Source organism: Lates calcarifer, linkage group LG17 (assembly GCF_001640805.2).
Source record: "Lates calcarifer isolate ASB-BC8 linkage group LG17, TLL_Latcal_v3, whole genome shotgun sequence".
Lineage (NCBI taxonomy): Eukaryota > Metazoa > Chordata > Actinopteri > Centropomidae > Lates > Lates calcarifer.
This window is the reverse complement of record NC_066849.1, coordinates 2602898-2623934: the sequence shown is the minus strand read 5'-3', so window position 1 is coordinate 2623934 and position 21037 is coordinate 2602898. Positions and strand designations below refer to the sequence as shown.

Here is a 21037-nt window from a genome sequence, read left to right as displayed (position 1 = left end):
TGCAGAGCAGAATCAGAGCAGCAGCCATCACAGCCTGGGTCTCCTTTATGTATTGATGTAGGAAAGCCTTCAAAGAGCATGGCACCTAAATGGTGGATATTATCACAGACTGGGAGAGACAAGAACACACATTATGCAGTGTGAGGTGGCAGTGTGTGAGTTTCTCAGTTTCATGTCATGCACCTGCCTTTTAAAAAGGGTCGTCTCACACAGTCTGTAATACTAACAAAATAAAATGCTCAGACTGTTTAAGTAAAGTCAGTAGTCTCTTTTGTTAGTGCAACCAACGCCTTAATGCTATTTTTAAACAAAATGACAACACAAAGTACATACAGAAGATTAGAAGGGTTGTGTCACACAGTCTCAGGATGCTGTACAACTAGCATGCTATTTTAGTTCACATAATGTAGCAGTAATTGGAATGTTGTCCAAAAATGTATGCCTCCAGAGAACCCCCTCTGTCAGTACATGCACACTATTTCCATTATTTATAGTTGGTAGAACCTGACCAAGACCACACTTTTGACAAGGATCCTTTGAATTTGGTGGATAAACTAAATAATGAAAATCAATTACTCATTGATTTTTAGGGACATAATGATTTTATTATACTTTCACATTACATGAACAGAGCACTGCTTTCACTTCCATGTTGTGCTACACTCCTGCTAATTTAAGACCGGTCCTTATTCACAGTTCATCTCCTAGGCCCAAAAAATGGTTGCAATTGTACCAAAATTTTTTTACCCAAAGTTCAAACAACAGAGCACTGCCTTCACTCAGTGTTGATTAGACCGGTTCCTCTGGCCAGATGAAATTCGATTGCAGATTATTTCAGTCTGTCTTTGGAAGCTGGATAGATGCTGTGTTGTGCTGGAAAATGTCACTGTTGAGTTGATGCTCAGAATATTAGCAGTGTCATTCCTCTTAGCCTTTGTGCATTCATCCTACTGCAGCTTGTGGTGTTTTTTCAGTTGTGTTGCTCATGCACTCTCTGCGCACGATTCCTTCTTGTTTAACATCACCTGCTCTAAATCCGAAAAAACTGTTCGTTAAATCAGTTCATCGCAGTTCCGTCTTTCCGTATTCCAGTGCAATATTCTTTATGTTTTAGTCCTCGTTTCGGAATTGCTACATGCCTAATATCCATTGTAATAGCACTTTGTAGTATTTTACTGTGGCTTTAATTTGCATGAGCAGTGACCGTGTGTTGGCCCATAGGCTACTTGAGAGGTTGGTGGTGTGGTATGAACACACACACAAGTTCATACAGATAAATTATTTACAGAAATAAGTGATGTCTCATTGTTTTTGTGCACAGTTTGAGTCAGAGACCTACACTTCTAAATGTGATGCCCCTCATCCAGTACCCTTCAAAGAAAAAATTGTGTTGCACTGAGTAGAGCTTTAATGCTGCATCATCTCTGCATTGTTATCGCTTCTGTCTTCTTGCTAAGAAAAAATAAATGCTTAGAAGACTACTAGATTGAAATACAGTTAAATTTGTTCTGACAGCGAGTAGTGTATTACTGCATATTGATAAGATGGTGTAATATTTTTATCACACCTCTTTGAGTGAGCTAAAACCTTTGATTGGGTATTTCATTAGGCTGTGTTTGAGTTAATGAATTATGTATGCCAGTTGATAACCCAAGGCAAATATGATTTACTTCACATTTCTATTGATTTGATATTGTGAGAGACAGACCCTCCTTCACTCTCATCAACAAGATTTCACTCTCACTTTCTCAGTAACATGTCACAGTTTGGAACAGGTTACATACTGCATGACTGCAATCATCATGTCCTGATTTCTTTTTGGTGTTGATTGATTTTGTGGGTCTCTCTCTCTCACTCACTCCCTCCCTCTCTCTCTCATTGAGCTGTGATTTGATTTAAGATTTACTGTATGGGCCAGTTTGCCACTGGCAGCAGTTAGAGGCAAACTGGGGAGAGAGTGTGAGAGAGAGGGAGGGAGAGAGAGGAGGGAAGAAATGCAGAGACAGAGATTCCCTCTCCTCTCCCATCCCCCCCTCTATTCTCCCACACTGTCAACACAGAGGATCCTGGCTGCAGCTAGTAGCTCCACAGCGCCACTGCAGTGGGATGGTGGTGGAGTGAATTACACCTCACTGTTTACAAACCTGTGGTCCTCCCCAGGCACTGCTGCTGTCAGATGGGATTTAAGCAGAGGGTCTGAGTGATCTGTGACTCAACAGTCTGTAGGTTTTCATTTCCACCAAACACAGCATCAGTAAATTGACTTCATACTCTGCCTCCTATCTTGTTTTATGTGCAATATTCAGGTCTACTGTTGTGTTTGGTTTCAGATGAATTCCTGCTGGGTCACCCTATAAATTTTGTATTGTTACTAATAGAAGCTGAAATTCAGAGAAAAACAAAGTTGCCTAATTGGACCGAGCTGATGCTGAAGACGAAAGCAACTGGCCCTAAAAGTTGTGTGTCCTTGTTGTATGGGTGCAGTTGGTTTATATTACAGCAGCGTTCCCCACAGGTTGAGAGTTTGCAGGTGTTGGTGTTGTGTAGCACGCCGTGTGACCAGTGTGCATGCAGAGACCCATATAGTTTGAGTGTTGGAGTGTATTTTCTGTACTGTTTACAAATGTCCCCTAAATGCTTCACATGCGGACTATCTGTACATGCTACAATTTACCAATGTTCCTTTAACACCTCACCTGCCAGCTGGACAGTTGCACTTAGAGAAGCCTCTAGTCCCCACTCAGTTACTGCAGCACATGCATCTTAGACAGGTGTGTAGCTAAAATTAGTTAATGCACAGTGCATGATTATTTATCCTATCTTTGAGCTGGCTGACTGGTAACCCTGATAGACTGATAAAAAGTGAGTGGAAAACGGTGTGTGAGTAATTATCTGTTGGTTGGAATGAGAGCGTGTCATCTTGTTCTGTCTCCTTGTGGTTTTCTAGCTTGGTAACAATTCATTGTCACAATGATTTTTCATGGTAAAGTATTTAAATTTCTTAGATTTTATTTGTAAGCCCAAAATGACAAAATGTTCCTTCAGGGCAGTTTTTCTCTCTCCATGGACCAAAAGTAATTATATAACTCAAGTTATTTGTCATGAATTTTGTTAAATATAAGCTGTTGACTTTTAAGGCTGTAGTTTGATGTGAAAATGCATTGGATTGCATATTTAAATAGCTGTTTCTCTTTTTTCACTCAGCTTATTTCTATGGAGGTGTCATCAGAGATGTCAGGATGTGGAACTAGTCAGGTTTCTTTTAATGAACACTTAACACATTCAAAGACAGTTTTTGTTAGTTTTTTCAACAGTGGTTGACATACATTTATGTCATAAACACACACTAACCACTAAGTGCAAGGGTGTGGCACGATTTTAAATAAGCAGGCAGCTGAAATGTTTGCAGTATGGAACTGTTGTAAATTGGTAGTGAAAGCAGCCTGACAGCTGCTTTTGATTTAATAATGGGCCTAATTTAGAGTACAGTATGTCTGCAGTACTGGGCCGGTAGTAACAGCTCATGTCAACATGACAAAATGTTGCCAGTTAGCATTGAGTTACCTTTGTTGGCAGTGTTGTGATTAAGTTAGTCCTGAGCTGAAAACCTCATCTGAGGTGGTTTGCATTATTTTGTCTATTCGCTGTAAACCCACAGAACAATCTGCTCAGCGACAGCTGCTGTCTCCATGGAAAACACAATCCTCTCTCACAAGAGAAAGAGGGTCCAGGCGCAGATAAGTATCGCTGAGCCAACATGCCAGAGAACAACATCACCTCTTCTTCAACTATCTTGGCCACTGAGTTGTTGCCGTCTCCTGAGTCATGAACAGATCCCTAAACAACTCAGCCATGGCAGCTTATTCTCTTGTGAAGGTGATGCAACTGGCTCTGTGCCTGCTGCCTCTGTCTGTAGTGTGGAGTCTACTGTTGTTGTTGCTTTGAGCTTGACTAGACTACACAGGATTAGCAAAAATTCTCAGTGGTCACAGGAGTAGACACACTGACTCTCCCTAACTTTACACAATGTTGTTGTGTATATTACAGTTGCATCCTGTTTGCCTTGAAGAAGCCAGTTTCCCTTCAGGCTGTCATTAAAGAATATCTCATGTCATCTTCTAATTACCTGTTGAAAGTGTAAAAGAAGATTGCATCACTGTGTGAGCAAGTAATACTTATCAACAGACCCTCACCCCCCCACCCCTGATATTCTGCAATGTTAAGGCCACAGGTCATGTTAAATTCCTTGCCAGACAACGAAAATTTAACATCCTGGGAAATGAAATGTAACCTGGTGCTCACAGTACCCAGGAGACAGTATTTCATCCACTTAAATGCCATTAAATGCACAGAAAGCCTGCTTCTCCTGGGAGAGGGGGCTGTAGACACTGAGCTCCAGGCATTACATGGCTGATTATTCTCAGGGGAAATGAGCTTTGAGCTGGTCCTTATTTGGAATCAGCTCTCTGGCTCTCAGAGAGTTTTTAAAGTTGTAGTTCCTAATCCCTTTGGTTCATGAAAACACAGACAAAAGCAGTGTTGAATCATGATCCCCTGCTGCGTGTTTGGATGCACATGCGAGAAGTCATAAGAGATGAGGCATCACAGGTCCTTCCACAGTCTTTCTTTTTGTGTTTTTTTCAGTTTGTAGTGGATTGGTACCCAGATTAGTGTGCTGAATGATTTCTAAGTGGTCAGGTGGAACAGAAGCAGCTTGGGGTGTAGACTTGATCAGAGGAAGTGAAATACTATATTTTTTTTAACACTGAAGACCCACTGAGAGAAAATGGATTTGACATTGCCAATACAAAAATCTCCACATGACTGCTTATCCTGAGAAGATGAAGAACCACACACCAGCATACAGCCTGCATGTGCTTGGCTCATATGGGAAATACAAATTAGTGTAAGCTCATCACAATGTAGTTCCAGTCAAGACATCTGTAAATTGTCCAATACTGACATTTCAACAACAATGTGTCTGATGTTAATTAAGACTTAAGCTGTTAAGGCTGTGAAGATTGTATTATAGTAGTAAGTCACATTTTATTGAACATCTGCTTCCTGCTGTAACTGTTCAACTTGTTTCAAACTGCTATTAACGTCTGATCTGTATCTGGATTCTTGATTCTACCTGCTTTGTGAATCGATCTCAGTATGACAGAGATGTGGGTGGAGCTGGTTTGTCACATGACATGTGACGTGACAGACGGAGGCGGTTGAAGGCATCCACAGGCTTTTGGTAGCTTTGTTAAAAAGGGCTGATGTTGCTTGCAGGTGTTCCATCAAAAAATACTTTAAAAATACAAGGGGTTTGATTGGTGGAGACGTCTTGCTTTGTGAACTGGTGAGATGATGATATATGATCCTGGATGTCCAGTTTGAATGATACATCCATGAGTTTTAAAGCTTAACAGACACCAAAACACTGCTCAGCAGTTTATGATACTGAAAATGTATCAATCAATAATTTTATCTTTTATTATGATGATAGTAAGGTACTATAGACTACAATAATCTGTGATCTACCTGGAATGTGTAGTTGCATGTATCTGATTGGCCAACACAGCACCTTGCTGTCTTATGTTGAGGTAGGTTCAGATGTCACAGTGCTAATGTGGATCTGAATCAAGCCTGTAATGCTAAATGGTAAATGAACTACACACATTCATATGGCACGTGTTCTACATATAAAGTGCTCTCTAACACACATACACATTCATACACCGATGACACATCAGAGGCAAACTGGGGTTCAGTATCTTGCCCAAGATGCTTCAGTACGGAGGAGCCAGGGATCAAACCACCACCCTTCTGATTGGTGGGCAACCGCTCTACCTCCCTCTGTAGTCTCCCTCTCCTTTATTCAGGCTAGCTTGAGAGAGCAGGAAGAGAGGGAAGGAAGAATTTGGTCAAACTGTACAGATTGCATTTACACTTGGCTGAGATCCAATCACAGTGTAAGCCAGACTACCTTCAGAGGTGGTCATGCACACCTGCATCCTGATAGCGACTGTATGTTAGCATAGTGTAAAAGCGACTGACAACAGTCAACTGCTACTATCCAAACATCAACCAAATAACTAAAGCTGCCTTACATATGCTTTCTAAAAACATATCAATTATGAGCTCTCTGTGTGTTATCTTGTTTAAATTATAAATCCAAACAAAGAAAAAAAAAAAAGAGATGAGATAGATCTCTGAATTATTTTGGCTGAAATGAAAAGTCTGTATTTTAGGCTGATGTGTGTGTGATGAGTCTTGTCTTTAATGTACTGTGGTCACATTTATTGTGTCTGTGTGTCATCTTCGTTGAGCAGCAGTGTTAATACTGAGAATTTCCCTCCACTGATGAACCTCTCTCTGTTTTTCAGGCTAGGTGTGTGCGTGCTGACCTCATGGTGTAACAGGAGTAAAGATGAGCATTAGCAGTGATGAGGTCAACTTCCTGGTCTACAGATACCTACAAGAGTCAGGTATCCCCTCAAGTTCTTATATTCATCATGTCTGCAGTTTCTAAATGCTCCTAAAGCTCTCTGCTTTAGGAGCATGTGAATGCATTAGAATGCACTGTCATATGGTAATTAACATATTGGTAATTCAATTCAATTAGTGTTTTTTTTACTGCCTGCCTGCTTTTTACACCCAATGTCTTATTTTCTTTTTTTCTTTTTAAAAAAAATGCCAGGCATGTGGTCATCTGTTGTGACTGTGGATATCAATCGCCAGCATTAAGCTGAATGCTTAACAATCATGTTATTAATTAACTAAATGATGTTTTGGTTTGGTATGGGAGTAGTCACACACAATTTGGAATTATGGAAGTCAAATATGGAATTGATTAAAAATCTAACAAATAAATGGGAAAAGAAAATAATTGAAAGTTTAAAAAACATTCAGTAACACGATGTTGATACTTTTAATAGAAAAACAAAATAAATTCCATAATAGTGTGGTGTATATACATGTAGCTGGTTTGCATTTAAACTGATCATTGTTGCATTTTAGTTTGTCAGGTCAACTTGGTCGTTGTGTATACACAACACAGTTGGTGTGGGTCAGCTTGTTGTATGAAAGGCAGAACATAGTGAAGAGAGACAGACAGCACTGTCTATTCAGTGGTATGTTCAGTCCTACAGAGGGATAGAGAGGTGATTGTCCACTAACTAATCACTTGTAGATGGTAAATAGACTTCCATACTGCACCTGTACCCTGAAAACAGTGCAGAGGGCTGTATGAAGAGTCACTTCATAATGAAACTGACCTGTATATCTGGAGCTGATCTGGGGTCAGTTGGATAGATACTGGTGACAGACAGAAAAAGAAACTTGATATTTAAAATGAGTCTGCAGAGAAACTCCACTGGACATTAATGTAGGGCTTCCTGCCCGTTGTGTGAGGAACTCTGTAGGTGTGACTAACTATAACCTTCATCTAACTGTGGCAAGCTGTATAAACCAAAGTCCCTATTTCAGTGAAAGGGAGCTGCCAGCAGACTCAGATCTACTGTTTGTAACTTACCTCCCTGTGCCTCATTTCATATGTATTACATGATATATTTGATAAGCTACAGATGGCTCATGTAAATCAAGTAAACCTGTCACAGCTATAATAAAAGTAACTAACATAAAAGTGGAGTAAATAAAACACTATCTGTAATCACAGAATAATGGCAGATTTGTGTTTGTATTACAGGGCTTGTATTTTATGGATAAAAGGTTTGTGTTATGGCTCTGGCGTCTTATCACATGGTGTGTTTTTCATAGATAGAGGGAAGCTGTCTGCCTTTTTAAAAACTGGGTCTGTGTGCAATAGTGGTGAAATTGGTCTTTTGACTCAACTACACACTCAGATTTGACAGGATACAAATGACTTTTGAATTTGGAATTTTGAGTAAAGTAAATGTATGAGCTATCATGAAAGGTTGGAAAGCATAAGTGATGAGATATATGTGTAGCATAATTGATGGTGGTGATGGTGATGATGATGGGTATGTGTGTGTGTGGAGATACCATTATATGGATTTGCAGATGCTGTTTATTTATTGAGTACACTTTAAATGTCACATCATATAAAGTGTGCCTGGAGTATCAGCAGAGCACTTTACTGCATTCTAACTAGTGCAACAAGTCTTACATTGAGCATTCACTAGTAGATGGATGGCAAGAGAAGCAACCTCTTTTATAATCTCAGAATCTCAAGTATGAGAAATGCTCAAGAACGCAAAGAGGAGAGAATAGTGACAGTGGAAAGATAGCTCTCTGGTAGTGGAGAAAATACAACATATTCTTTCAAATATAATGTTGTGTTCAAATTGAGTGAAATAATATTTAATGTGATATACAGTATACCCTTGCTTTCCAGTGTTCAAAAAGTACACACCATCTCATCATCTCTTGCCCTCTCCTCTCTCCTCCTCTCCAGGGTTCTCCCACTCAGCATTTACGTTTGGTATAGAGAGTCACATCAGCCAGTCCAACATCAATGGTGCTCTGGTTCCCCCTGCTGCCCTCATCAGCATCATTCAGAAGGGCCTGCAGTATGTTGAGGCTGAAGTCAGCATCAACGAGGTGGGACAAACAAAAATCATAGAAATTCTTCCCCTCCTTCCATCCTCTGTGTTTCCTCTCTTAACTGGTTACTTGTCCCGCTTTGTAGGATGGAACGTTATTTGACGGGCGGCCCATTGAGTCTCTGTCCCTGATAGACGCGGTGATGCCGGATGTTGTTCAGACAAGGCAGCAGGCCTACCGGGACAAAATGGCCCAGCAGCAGGCTGCCGCTTCAGCACCGGCATCAGCCACTGGAGGCAGCATCGCTGGCAACGCCAAGAACGGAGAGAATACTGCCAATGGGGAGGAGAATGGAGCACATGCCTTAGCAAGTGAGTAACATGTTAACAGATAGTAAAGGATGTGTAGATAGTTACCTGTGATGACAAAGCTACTTAAGCTACTAAAGTTAATCTTTGACGAAGTGGAATCCATAAGTGAATCTACATTTTTACTTAACATCCATATCTTGGTTATTAGAGAGCAGAGTGGTTAAGAACTTACAAAGGCTAATAGAAAAGTACTGTCTGGATATTCTTGGCTTGTTATCTTGATATTCTGCCTCACTGTGTGTTATCCATCAAACTCTGTGCTCAGACAACCATGCAGACCTGATGGAGGTGGACGGAGATGTGGAGATCCCTCAGAACAAGGCAATGGTCTTGAGGGGTCACGAGTCAGAGGTCTTCATCTGTGCCTGGAACCCAGTCAGTGATTTGCTGGCATCAGGGTGAGTCATTACCCTTGTTAACCTTTCTCCTTGGTCTCTTACTCTTTATAAATAAAACAAGTGAACACTCACTATTCTAATGCAAATTTCTGCCTTGATTTCTAGAAAACTGAGTCAACTGAGAAAGATTTTCCAGCTGCTAAGGCTTTATTGTTATCAAAGATTGCAACAGATTATTCGGACAATTTGTTATCTATTGCTTGTGTTTTTAATGAATGGTGTAATCTACAACAATGTTGGAGAATAGGGAAAATACCTCATTTCCAGAGTCTAGGGTGAAGTCTTCAGATTGTCCAGACTACAGCCCAGTATCTGGGTATTTTCTGTTCAATTTCCAGTGGTATGGTATTATGAACAGATTGTCTTTTTGTGCAGTTCCATTGTCTGAATTATTTTGAGCAAATTGTAATTAAAAAAAAAAAAAAGAATTAAAAACTAATGAGGAGGAGTTCAAAGTGAGAAGAATAAGGAAAAATACCTCACTGCTGCAGCTCAAGATGCTGTGTAAAACAAATGTCCTGGTGACAAATTGCTGCTGTATGGACACTAGCCTTGTGTCATCCTGGGCAGACAATTGCTGAAATGTCTCTGACTGCCTGCCTGTCCTGTCTGTCTGTCTCAGGTCCGGTGATTCGACAGCTCGTATCTGGAACCTGAGTGAGAACAGTACAAGCAGCTCCACACAGCTGGTCCTGAGACACTGCATACGAGAGGGAGGACAGGACGTCCCCAGCAACAAAGATGTCACCTCACTAGACTGGAATGTAAGGACACGAACACACGTCGACAAACACAGGATATAACATGAGTCACACTGCATGGCTGCATTCATTAAAAATATGGGACCAGGTGAATGTTGTGGGAATAGCCTAAATAAGGTCAGAGTGCTGTTTCATGCCACTGTACAGACAGTATGGCTTTTTTTAATGGTTTGTGTGATCAGTTGTCTGATGATTTCCAGTGTTGAAAAAAATACTTTGACTTTGGTTGAACACTTGACTGATAAGCATCAAAAACAAAGACAGTAGAACGTGCAAAATACAATGTGTACTTACAGTAATTTACTGCAGCACTGTGCAGTCCTGTATACATCAGGGAGGCAAATTACAACAAATGCTTCCAATCACAGAGGAGCTCCCAGCAAACACTGAACATAACTGTTGATGATATCCAACAGTGGAGTATCAGAGAGTGGAATTTTCCTTCAGTTCAGCCAATGGGATGTAAAACTGAGCCAAGGGCAGAGGCAAAAATTTCCTGGAAAGAGTCCACGCTGATGGAAAACACAGGTCCCTCTTATAACACCGGCTGAATCACAGCAAATGTTTCATTCAGCCTGGACACTTTAAGCCAATACTGCAGCTGAAAAAGACAACATGGCTCTGTAAACATGTCCGCACTGGCTTTGTAGGAAAATTCATCTTGTCATCTGACAAGCACGTGCACCCGTGACATTTCCCTCAGTCTCTCACTCTCTTTCTTTCTCTTTCTGACAGAGCGAGGGCACACTGTTAGCGACAGGCTCCTATGATGGATTTGCCAGAATATGGACGAAGGATGGTGAGATGACTTCAAATTATTAGACCCAAGCATGTGTTGTTTAATCTACAGAGGTCCTGTTGCATCATAGATTATTTGGGGAAAAATATTTTTTTAATTTATAGTTTTCTGTGTATTTTCTTACAGTTATTTGTATACTACTAAGTATTGGAAATGTACAAGTGTTGCAGTTGAAACCCTAGTCATGATTGTGATGTGGTGTTTCTTGATGCTACAAGTAACTGCAAAGCCTGTATTACTGCATGTATGCCACATGTATTAGTAAATCCTCAAACAATGCTGCCACCTAGAGGTGGGTTTGCATACTGCCTTTGAACATTAAGGTACTGTGTGTTTTCAGTCAGGTGTTGACACATTTTGTGTTATCTAGACCCTTATTGGCTTCTTGTTGGAGCTGTTTCACATTTAATAACTAATAGATTTTGTTTCTTTCCATAGGTAATCTGGCGAGTACACTCGGCCAACATAAAGGTCCCATCTTTGCTCTTAAGTGGAATAAAAAAGGCAATTTTATCCTCAGTGCAGGAGTAGACAAGGTAATCTGGCAATCTGTTCTTTAAACTGCTTAAACATGTTAAAAACTGATGCCTAATATCTCATGGAATCCCTCAGTAACTAGATTAAGTTGTTTTGTGCAGTAATGTTAGCTCTAACTGTATATGTATGTGTGTCCTCTCAGACAACAATCATATGGGATGCCCATACAGGGGAAGCCAAACAACAGTTTCCGTTCCATTCAGGTACAAAATCATCTTCACCACTGTTTGTGTGACTCAGAATTTTCTAGTTTTGTGTTGGTCGTTAACTTGGCTTTAATGTCTCACAATATATTCTTCTTGCTGACACCCCTCTGTCATCTCCCACAGCTCCAGCACTAGATGTGGATTGGCAAAGCAACAACACATTTGCCTCCTGTAGTACAGACATGTGCATCCATGTCTGTAAACTAGGACAGGATAGACCCATTAAAACATTCCAGGGACACACAGTAAGTGGTGTGTGTGTGTGCATGTGTGCATATATGTATGCATATGTAGACCCTCTTCATTAGGGTGAACGTAATGACCTCAAGATCATTTTTGGATTTTTTGCAAGTTACACCTTCATTTCAAATGGTATCCTTGGAGATCCAATCCAAAAGACTGGACACTGTACACACTTACACCCCTTCATCCCTTCATCCCTCTCCTCTCTCTCTTCAGAATGAAGTAAATGCAATCAAGTGGGACCCCACAGGGAACCTGCTAGCTTCCTGCTCAGATGACATGACACTGAAGGTGAGCTGAGAACTAAACCTGGTGAAATATTGAAATATCTTGTGCCATTCTTATCACTATCAACATTACCTGTGACCTGAAAGTGCTGTGCCTTAGAGAAAATAAAGATATATTCACGATTTCTCGGGATTCTTTAGTTACAATTCATATTGTTCATATTGTATAATTCAGATTTCAAACAATGAGTATGTAGAGTTAGATGTCATGATTAACAATGAGCTGTTTCACTAACTAAATGACAAGAAGTGTGACCAACAATTGTATACTAACCTGTGTAACCATACTGGCTGTGTGTGCTGTACGCTGCACATTAATACACCTCAAACTTGATGGTTGAAGTTGTTGATTGATTTTGATTTTTTGCTTTGGGGTTTGTGCATTTTCAGATCTGGAGTATGAAGCAGGACTCGTGTGTCCATGACCTGCAGGCCCACAGTAAAGAAATCTACACCATCAAATGGAGTCCCACCGGCCCTGGAACCAACAATCCCAGTGCTAACCTCATGCTAGCCAGGTGCGTGCATGTGTGTGTGTGTGTTACAAACAACATGTCATCAGTAGTGGTATGCTAGTCAGATATATAAGAAGGGAATAAGTACACTCTTGCCTTTTCAGCTTGTACATAACTTTAAGCAGTTTGTAGCTGAATGTTAACATCACTTGTTTTTTTCAGTTAGCCTGTTGGTTATTGTGCTAGCTAATAAATTTGACTTGGGGCCAGGACTGTGCATTTGTCTTAAGAGAGAGAAAAAAATGTTGCCGTTCATAGATCTTGATAAATTTTAAACATTCTGGAGCTCTGCAAGGCCAAATACAGAACTTTGGAAGCTGAAATGCAAACAAAATTAAAATAAACAATTTGTTCTGCAGCAGCACTCTCATAACCCGGTTTGTCCTTGTCTCCTTCCACAGTGCATCATTTGACTCCACAGTTCGTCTCTGGGACGTGGAGAGAGGCATCTGTATCCACACACTGACTAAACACCAGGAGCCAGTCTACAGTGTGGCTTTCAGCCCCGATGGTCGGCATCTGGCCAGTGGCTCCTTTGACAAATGTGTGCACATCTGGAATACACAGGTACTAAGAGAACAGGAGGAACAATGTGTGTGTCTAATCTCAAAACTTTAACAGCCTTGTAATTCCTTTATAAATAAAAGCTTCAACATCAGTAGGTTTTTTTCTGTAAACTATTTTAAAAATAATGCTTCTGTCCCCTGTGTCTGCAGACGGGCGCTTTAGTCCACAGTTACAGAGGGACAGGGGGAATCTTTGAGGTTTGCTGGAATGCAGCAGGGGACAAAGTGGGAGCCAGCGCATCAGACGGATCTGTAAGTCTGCACTGTCAGACTGTTTGGATGAATGTTTAGCTGCATATCTGCTTATCTCTTGTCTTTATAGTGATCTAATTTTCTCTCAGCTCTTCAGCTCAATGACTTTCCTCCTCCTCCTCAGGTGTGTGTACTAGACCTTCGGAAATAGTGCTGCTGTTTGTTGGAAGCCATGGACCGACCATGAATGTGTACATAGCCAAATGACTGTCCCTGCCTGCCCTGCGTACTGCTCACGCTTACGACTACGGCCCCGCCCACCAACAGACAGGAAGCAGGAAACAGGAACAGGAAGCAAGCACCCCGACACAGCAGGTCCAGACACAGGGATGAATGGATGGGCGGACGGACGGACAGACAGACAGACAGACGGACAGACGGATGGATCAGCGGGCAGATGGAAGCGCCCCTCTCTATCTGAACAGACTCTTACAGAGATGCAGAAGGGACGCAGTGAAAAAAAGAAAAAACTGAAAAAAAGTTACAGATCCGTATATGTACCAAATTTGGAAGCTATTTTGCTTTTTTGATCTTTAAACCATGCTCATCGTCATCAAAATGAAAAACAATGAAATATAGTGTTGATCTTTGTTACTAGCTGGATCTCATTGTGCAGACATATCAACTTCTCCACCATAAAACAGGATGGCACTTAGTTTTTTTAAATTCCAGATCTCTTGTTTCAATGTTTTTATATTTTTTATCTTTGGGGGAGGGGGCAGGGGCTGGCCAGAGTTTTGTTAAGTGGAGAAGTACATACACACAGATACACTCGGACATGCACACCAAACAGTTCTCATAAACAGTGTCCTCGTCATGATTTCAAACCGATGTGACAAACCTAAAGGCTTTTTTCCCCACATGTATTTCAGTAGTGGTTTCTGCAGTTGTGAGTGGGTCAAAATGCAGTAAATCATGTGTCGTCCTCTCCAGAGGAAAAACTCTGGATTCTCCTCATACTTTCACCTGGGCACATGACACTGATCATGTACATCTAGATGCTGTAAAAACAGCTCCTTAGTGCACTATTTGATCTGGATGGTTTTACGCACACATCTTCTCTCTGGACTCTTCGGTCATAGCAGTTAAACATCTGATTGGATGAAATTGGCAAAAGTCTGACCGTTGCCTCTACTTTGACCATTCAAGGCTGTCCTGAGTTTTAGGTAACGCAGCAGTAATCAGACTGGCAGCCAGTAGCAGTTCCAGCAGTTTTTTTTTGTACCTTCACTAAAAACCATACAAATTTACATAAATAACTCATATACTCTGAACAGTGTCTCCCATCACGCTGCATTTATCAGACATTTCTAATGTGACTCATGGACCACCCTCAAAGGCCTCAAATCAAACCCTAAGGTGGTTGTTTAAAGTGTTTTGCAACTCTTAGTTTTGGCAGGTTAAAGATTGTCAGAGGTCGATGCTCTGGTGGCAGAAATGATCTCAGTCAGTTAAACTGCAGAGGGCAGAGCCAAAGAAAAATCCACCAAGTACAGGAGGACATTGTTAATATTACAGATTGTAGAGCTCCACTAAAGACAGGCAAAGACAGAATTTCCTGTAAACTCAACATTCTTCTCTACAGTGAGTGGAAACATTGTAATATATCAGATCGTTAGCTTAGTGTGATTGACATGGACACTTCTTTCTTGGTTCCATTTTGGGAATTTTTTACAGCACTATACAAAGCAAATGAGGATTGATTGATAAGTTTGTGGCCTATAAGAAGATGAGTCCAATACCTGCTCTATTAACCTGATTTGGCGCCCTCAGACTGCTACCTCTTCCCCTACATGACAAAGGAGCTCATTGGTTGTCATTTTGACAGTGACGATGACCTCATCGCTGCTGTGCACAGTGCTGACTTGCAGGTTTTCAATTGCCTGAAACAGACAAACCACGTTAGTTATTAACCGTCAAATTTGAACTGTTGAACTGCACATGCATGTAATGAGAGATATTTCTTCTGCCATAGGCCACAAACTTACCAATCACCCACTGTACATCTCAGAACTCAGATGCTCAGATAAAATGGCAGTGGGTAACTCCCCTGTTTTGGGTGTTTCTGCATAGAGCATGATGTCCTGGTGATCATTAGCCCTCCAAATGGAGTGCTTTCAGATGCAGATACACTGCTAGAAGAAAATTTGCAGAATTCTTTGCGAAAACAAGTAATGAGTGGCATCCCATTTCCTAGGTTAAACCCTTAATTAATACTCTGGAGCAGCTCTGCCTCTAAGACTTGAGTAACTGAAATTTTAATCTGCTGATATTTTATTTTTTACTCTTTTAAAAACTCAGATAGACAACAGGCTGCCTTTACGTAGAGTCACATCCCCTGTGTTTCCATCTTCACACATCACAAAAATGCTCAAACCTACAGTCTCATGCATGTGTAAGTGCAGCCATAGGGAATTCTTTTTTTTTTTCCTGCTGAATCTTACTGACTGATCTCTGGTACAAGGTTGCTGTTCAAGTCCAAAATCAAGCCCAAAAGCAGACCAAACATGGAAGCAATATTTGAACATTTGAATTTTTGTCTGATTTTATTACCATTAATGGGTCATAATGTGGGGGAATAATGACGCTGCAGCTATGCTGTTTATAACCCAGTTGGAGCAAACTAGATGAAAAATATCTGAAGTTGCTAAAAGTCAAATGTACAGTCAGTTCCCCACAACATGACAGTCAAGGTGAATGAACAGAAAACGACAGGTTGTACTTTTGATGTATTTTAATTCATCTGCCCTGTCACCTTCCTTATTGGTTCTTCACCAAAATTCTGCCCCTGTTTTATTCTGAGGTTCCCTACTGACAGAACATTTTATACTCTTTTAAAGACAAATTTAAAGTTACATTTTTGTAATTTCTTTGTAGATTTGAAAAAAATGTGAATTGATGATTTATTGGCAGTGTTAATTTACATGTTCTATAAATTTTAAAGGTTTTGTTTTGTTACTTTGATGCTATTGCAAATACTAAAGGTTGACCCTGTAATGTAAGGCTTACTGAGCTGAGCTGTCATTCTGAAGGCACCTTGCCTGGGAAGAGTTTTCCCAGGGGCAAATTACCACTAAATTTGTCTATGAATAAATAAAGAAATGTTTTACTTTTTCTTTTGCTTGAATCTTTTTGGGAAGCTTGGTCCCAGGAAATGACTTTCTCCTGAAACCCCTCTTGGCTTTACACACGAGACAAATTGAATAAAATTCTAATTTTTCAATCAAGCCAGGACTCTGGGGATTTTTTCTGTCCCCTCTTTTCTGAAAGCTAAAAGCAGGGAGTTGTACAGATGTTCTGTGGAGAAAGTTGCTCTGGAGGCAAATATAATAGCGATGAGTTGGTTGAGTATGGAGTGTGCACAGTGGGACAATCAAACCTTGATCTCACACAGAATAACTTTATTTGACAACAAATCTATTCACGTCTCAGTAAATGTGTCTGTGTGGCTGCTATTATCCACATAAGTGCACATTAATAAACTTGTCTTTTTTTTCATTTGCCTGCTCTCAGATTCTCTGCTCCTGTGTTAGCCAAACCCTCAAACACTATCTCACAGTGTCTGTCTGCTTTGTGCGCTCTCAGGTTTGACTGCACGCTTGTTGAACCTGATACTGTTACACTGTGCTTACATTTTCAGCCAAATGGAAAACTGGAGTTGGTGCCAATACAGTTACTAGTAGAATCACCCATTGCTGAGGGAGTAGGGAAGCTCTTTATTTAAATTAAAATTTATGTGCATGTGAAATATCTTTGTCTGGGCTAAAATGTCCCATCACACACACACACACACACTCAACTGTGGCAAATACAGTTCCATACTTATGTTAAACCTCAGTGGCTGGAGCCAAAGAACCACGTTCTCTCTGGTAATATTCAACTGAAGCCCAGTGATCCAAAAATGAAATCATTACCATATACAGTATTTATTGATTTAAGTTTGAGCATGCCGGCTTCACTGAGGTTTGATTAAACCAAACCTGCCTCCAGAGCACCTCTGCTTCTGACAAGCATTAGTACAACTACAAGTCATCAAGTTCTCCTAATGGACTCACAGAGTTCATGTGTTCCTGTGTGTGTTTTTTTTTTTCCCTGTATTTGAAGCATTTGGCTAATGGTTATGAACCCCCCCCCCCCCCCTCAAAAAAAAAACAAACAAAAAAAAAAACATACAGATATCTCACACAGACTAACTCCTCAGATGTGTTCATGCCATCCTTGGGTCTGTGCCACACAGTTGTCTGGGTAAACTCGGCCAAAGACAGCCTTAGTGTCTCTTTGTGCCTCTATGTCGCCATCATGTCAGCCCAGCAGCATATCTCCAATGGGTCTCAAAGCCTTTGTTTTTGTTTTTTATTGCAACTCTCATCACATTGATCTGTTATCATTTAAGTCAGATCAGTGAAACAAAAGTCCAGAATAAAATATATTTTGATAAGAGTTTTGACTTTTTATTTGTGTGCGTGTGTGTGTGTGTGTAGAAATGCTGTGTAGTGTCAGTGCTAAAATAAGACAATGGATTTAGAGTAAGCTACTCATGTCAATGACAATCATGAAAACTTGCTTTAATCATGTTAAAACACAGAACATAACTTACTTTAATGGCTTTAATAAACCAATAAAACACTTTCAATTTCAAAGAGCCTGAACCTCCCTCATGTTAACATCCTCATGCTGGTGCTTTCTGTGGTGCACAGCAGACGACAATGAAACCAAAGAGCCATACTCACACACTCTGCATATTTGTGCATGTTTTCAGAACAGGAATTTCCATGGTGGGAGAATGGGGATAGTTTTTGCACTTCATATTGCAGTCATTTGGATATTTGTCTCTCCTACTTGAAACCGTAATGTGTATACTGTAGAATAAAGCCAGTGTTATACTCCCCTCACCCACAAGTGCGCGAGGGTCCACGTGACATAATGTTGTCATTAGAGGGGTGTAAGTGAGGCTGTGTGTGGATGTCTGTATACCCACCATTATGTTGTGTCTGCATGGACTTCTCTGCATGGTCTGTTTGAACTGTGCACGAGGCTTCCTGTTGTAACTGAGTGCATCACTTTCTTGCTCTCTGCGCTCTTCTTTTTAAAAGATGTTTTTTTAAGTACAGCAGATAAAGCAGCTCCTCTTGCATGGAAGTCACCATTTGATCTGTGTGGAAAAATAGCACATCCTACTGTAGCATGCATGCACTGAATACACAGACGACAAGCTACTGCGCATATATGGAACACGGTGCCCAAGCAGATTCCAAGTGGAATATAAATGAAAACAACTAATTGTCTATGGTGTCGGCAGTACACCATTGAACACATCCGCAAGCAAGTATAACCTAGGCCCAAGTGGAACTTGTGGATATCAGAGTGGAATCCACAGCTAAATAATTTTTATGTTATAGATTGAGAAATGGTCAAGCATAAGGATCTGAGTGACTTTGACAAGGGTCAAATTGTGATGGCCATGTGACTGGATCATCTTCTAAAATGCAGGTCATGTGGGGTGTTTCCTGTATGCAGTGGTCAGTGCCTACCAAAAGTGGTCTAGTGAAGGACAGCTGGTTAACTGGGCTCACTGATGTGCTTGGGAGTGAAGGTTGGCCCATGTGGCCCAGCTATAAGGAGGAAGGCTTATGCACTGAACAGCAGTTTGGAGTTGCATTAGATTAGAATTGCTAACTTAACTAACCTTTAAACAGAGTCATGCAAAAAGCTGCTTTATATGAAAATCATGAGATGGATTCAAATTAAGGATATCCACATTATAAAACCAGCAAACCACAGAAAGACATATTAGTATCTTAGAGTTAGAAATGTGTGCTGTGCGTGTTATGGGTCAAAGTGAGGTTACTGCAAGTGACAGTGTTAATCTGGAAGTTCTGACCACAACTACCTAAGTAAAAGCAGTAACTATAGTAGCAGACAATGAAAATGACACCAAATCCAAGGAGTGACATAAATCTTTTAGCCATCTCCTCTCCTTCATTTATGTGAAAGGAGACTGAAAACATACTGCAGATTAAATAATAAACCAGACAGTAAACAGCCTGTGTGATAGCTTCAGCTGGATTTTGGGGGAAAATGGTGCAAGAGCAGTGAAACTTTTGTGCCTGAAGCAAATTTCCTCAATAGTGTAATACACTTTTTATGTTTGCTTTAAAGCAAAATTATGACAAGACAGTAACATTTTTCAAATAAGTAATAACTTGGACTGCAGCATGCCATCATTTGTACAATGACTGCTGGTAGTTAGAATGATGGCTCTGGAAGTGTTGGGAGTACTTTTAAGATCAAACTTTTGGATTTTGATACATTAACTTTTTTGGCTGTTCTTTCACCCTTAAAAGCTACAGACGTCATAAATGCCAGGTTTTACAGATATTTTCACAACATTGTTGTGACAGTTTGGTCTCATCTCATGACACATAGATTACATGTACAGAGTGGAAAATGACACTTTGAATTACATGAAAAAACCTCAGACATTGATCAGGCTGGTGGAGACATGTACTGTCATATTGTCTTTGAAGTGAGCAATCATGTGGTAATGGGGAAAAGAGAAATAATGTAGACCCCATTAACACTTGTCAAGTGCCTCATGTGCAGATAAAATCCAGATGCAATTTATATTACACTTAGTGAGTCTTCATTAGATCACAGATCTGATTGTAATTTGTCTTGGTCACAGCCAGAGCTGCTCCAGTCCAGAAGTAGGGCTGGCTTTCAGTGCTGCACCTGATGCTGTTTGGTAAATGTTACAAAAAACACCAGAACAGAAATAAAACAGGGAGTTTAGTTGAAACAAAGTGTTTAAACAAAGTACCTAACGACTGTCCGTGGCTCTCACAGCCTTTGCTCTCCAGTGTGACCATTAGGAACTGTTATAAATGCTGATTTTGCGTCCAGGCTTTAGACAGCCACTCTAGCCTGCTCCACAACAAGCTCACCAGACCATCAACTGAAAGACACGCAACCAGTCAGTCAATGCAAAACACCATGTAAAACATTTACACTACCTACACAACCAACTCTTATCCTTCATCAGTAACATCAGGGAGGTGTCTGATCAGTCCCATATTAATTCTGCAGTAGAACAATGAGTCCAAACACACAGTCAGCATCATAAAGAACTGTCCTCAGAGACAAGAAGAACAAGTGGATCAGAGTCCTGATCTCAACATCACAGTCACTGTAGGATTGCATGAAGAGACAGAAGACACTGAGACCGTCTGAATCCACAGAGGAACTGATGCAACTTCTCCAACACGCTGGAACGTGTCTATTCTCTAGTGGTCCTCACTAACTTAACGGGAATATGACTGTAACATGGTGTGTGTCCAAAAATCACTACTTATTGCTAAATTTGTGAGCTCCATGTATGTTTTTCATAACAACCTCCGCAGTAAAAATATAGGCTGTTGTGGCATTTTAAAGTCACCTATTTGCTTACATTGATGTAAGGAAAGGTGTTACAGTTTACTGTACTCTGATACACCAGGGGGCGCTAAAGGTCTTTCAGACTGTGAGGGAAGAATATCAACAGCAGGACTTTTTTCGATTTCCCCAATGTGACATCATTTTAGAACAACCA

The 21037-nt window shown here is 40.5% G+C and overlaps 1 protein-coding gene across 1 annotated transcript in view; it reads left to right on the top strand.

Annotated features, from left to right (window-relative positions):
• Nucleotides 1-17586, top strand: part of tbl1xr1a (TBL1X/Y related 1a) — a 38232-nt gene extending 20646 nt beyond the window's left edge. Inside the window, exons 3-16 of the mRNA XM_018669798.2 lie at nt 6375-6476; nt 8426-8571; nt 8660-8885; nt 9151-9283; nt 9906-10047; nt 10780-10843; nt 11282-11379; nt 11523-11583; nt 11710-11831; nt 12046-12120; nt 12507-12634; nt 13033-13198; nt 13348-13449; nt 13574-17586. Of these exons, the coding sequence (XP_018525314.1) occupies nt 6419-6476; nt 8426-8571; nt 8660-8885; nt 9151-9283; nt 9906-10047; nt 10780-10843; nt 11282-11379; nt 11523-11583; nt 11710-11831; nt 12046-12120; nt 12507-12634; nt 13033-13198; nt 13348-13449; nt 13574-13600 (1548 nt within the window). The 5' untranslated portion in view covers nt 6375-6418 and the 3' untranslated portion in view covers nt 13601-17586. The remainder of the gene's footprint in view (nt 1-6374; nt 6477-8425; nt 8572-8659; nt 8886-9150; nt 9284-9905; nt 10048-10779; nt 10844-11281; nt 11380-11522; nt 11584-11709; nt 11832-12045; nt 12121-12506; nt 12635-13032; nt 13199-13347; nt 13450-13573) is intronic.
• The last annotated feature ends 3451 nt before the right edge of the window (nt 17587-21037 follow it).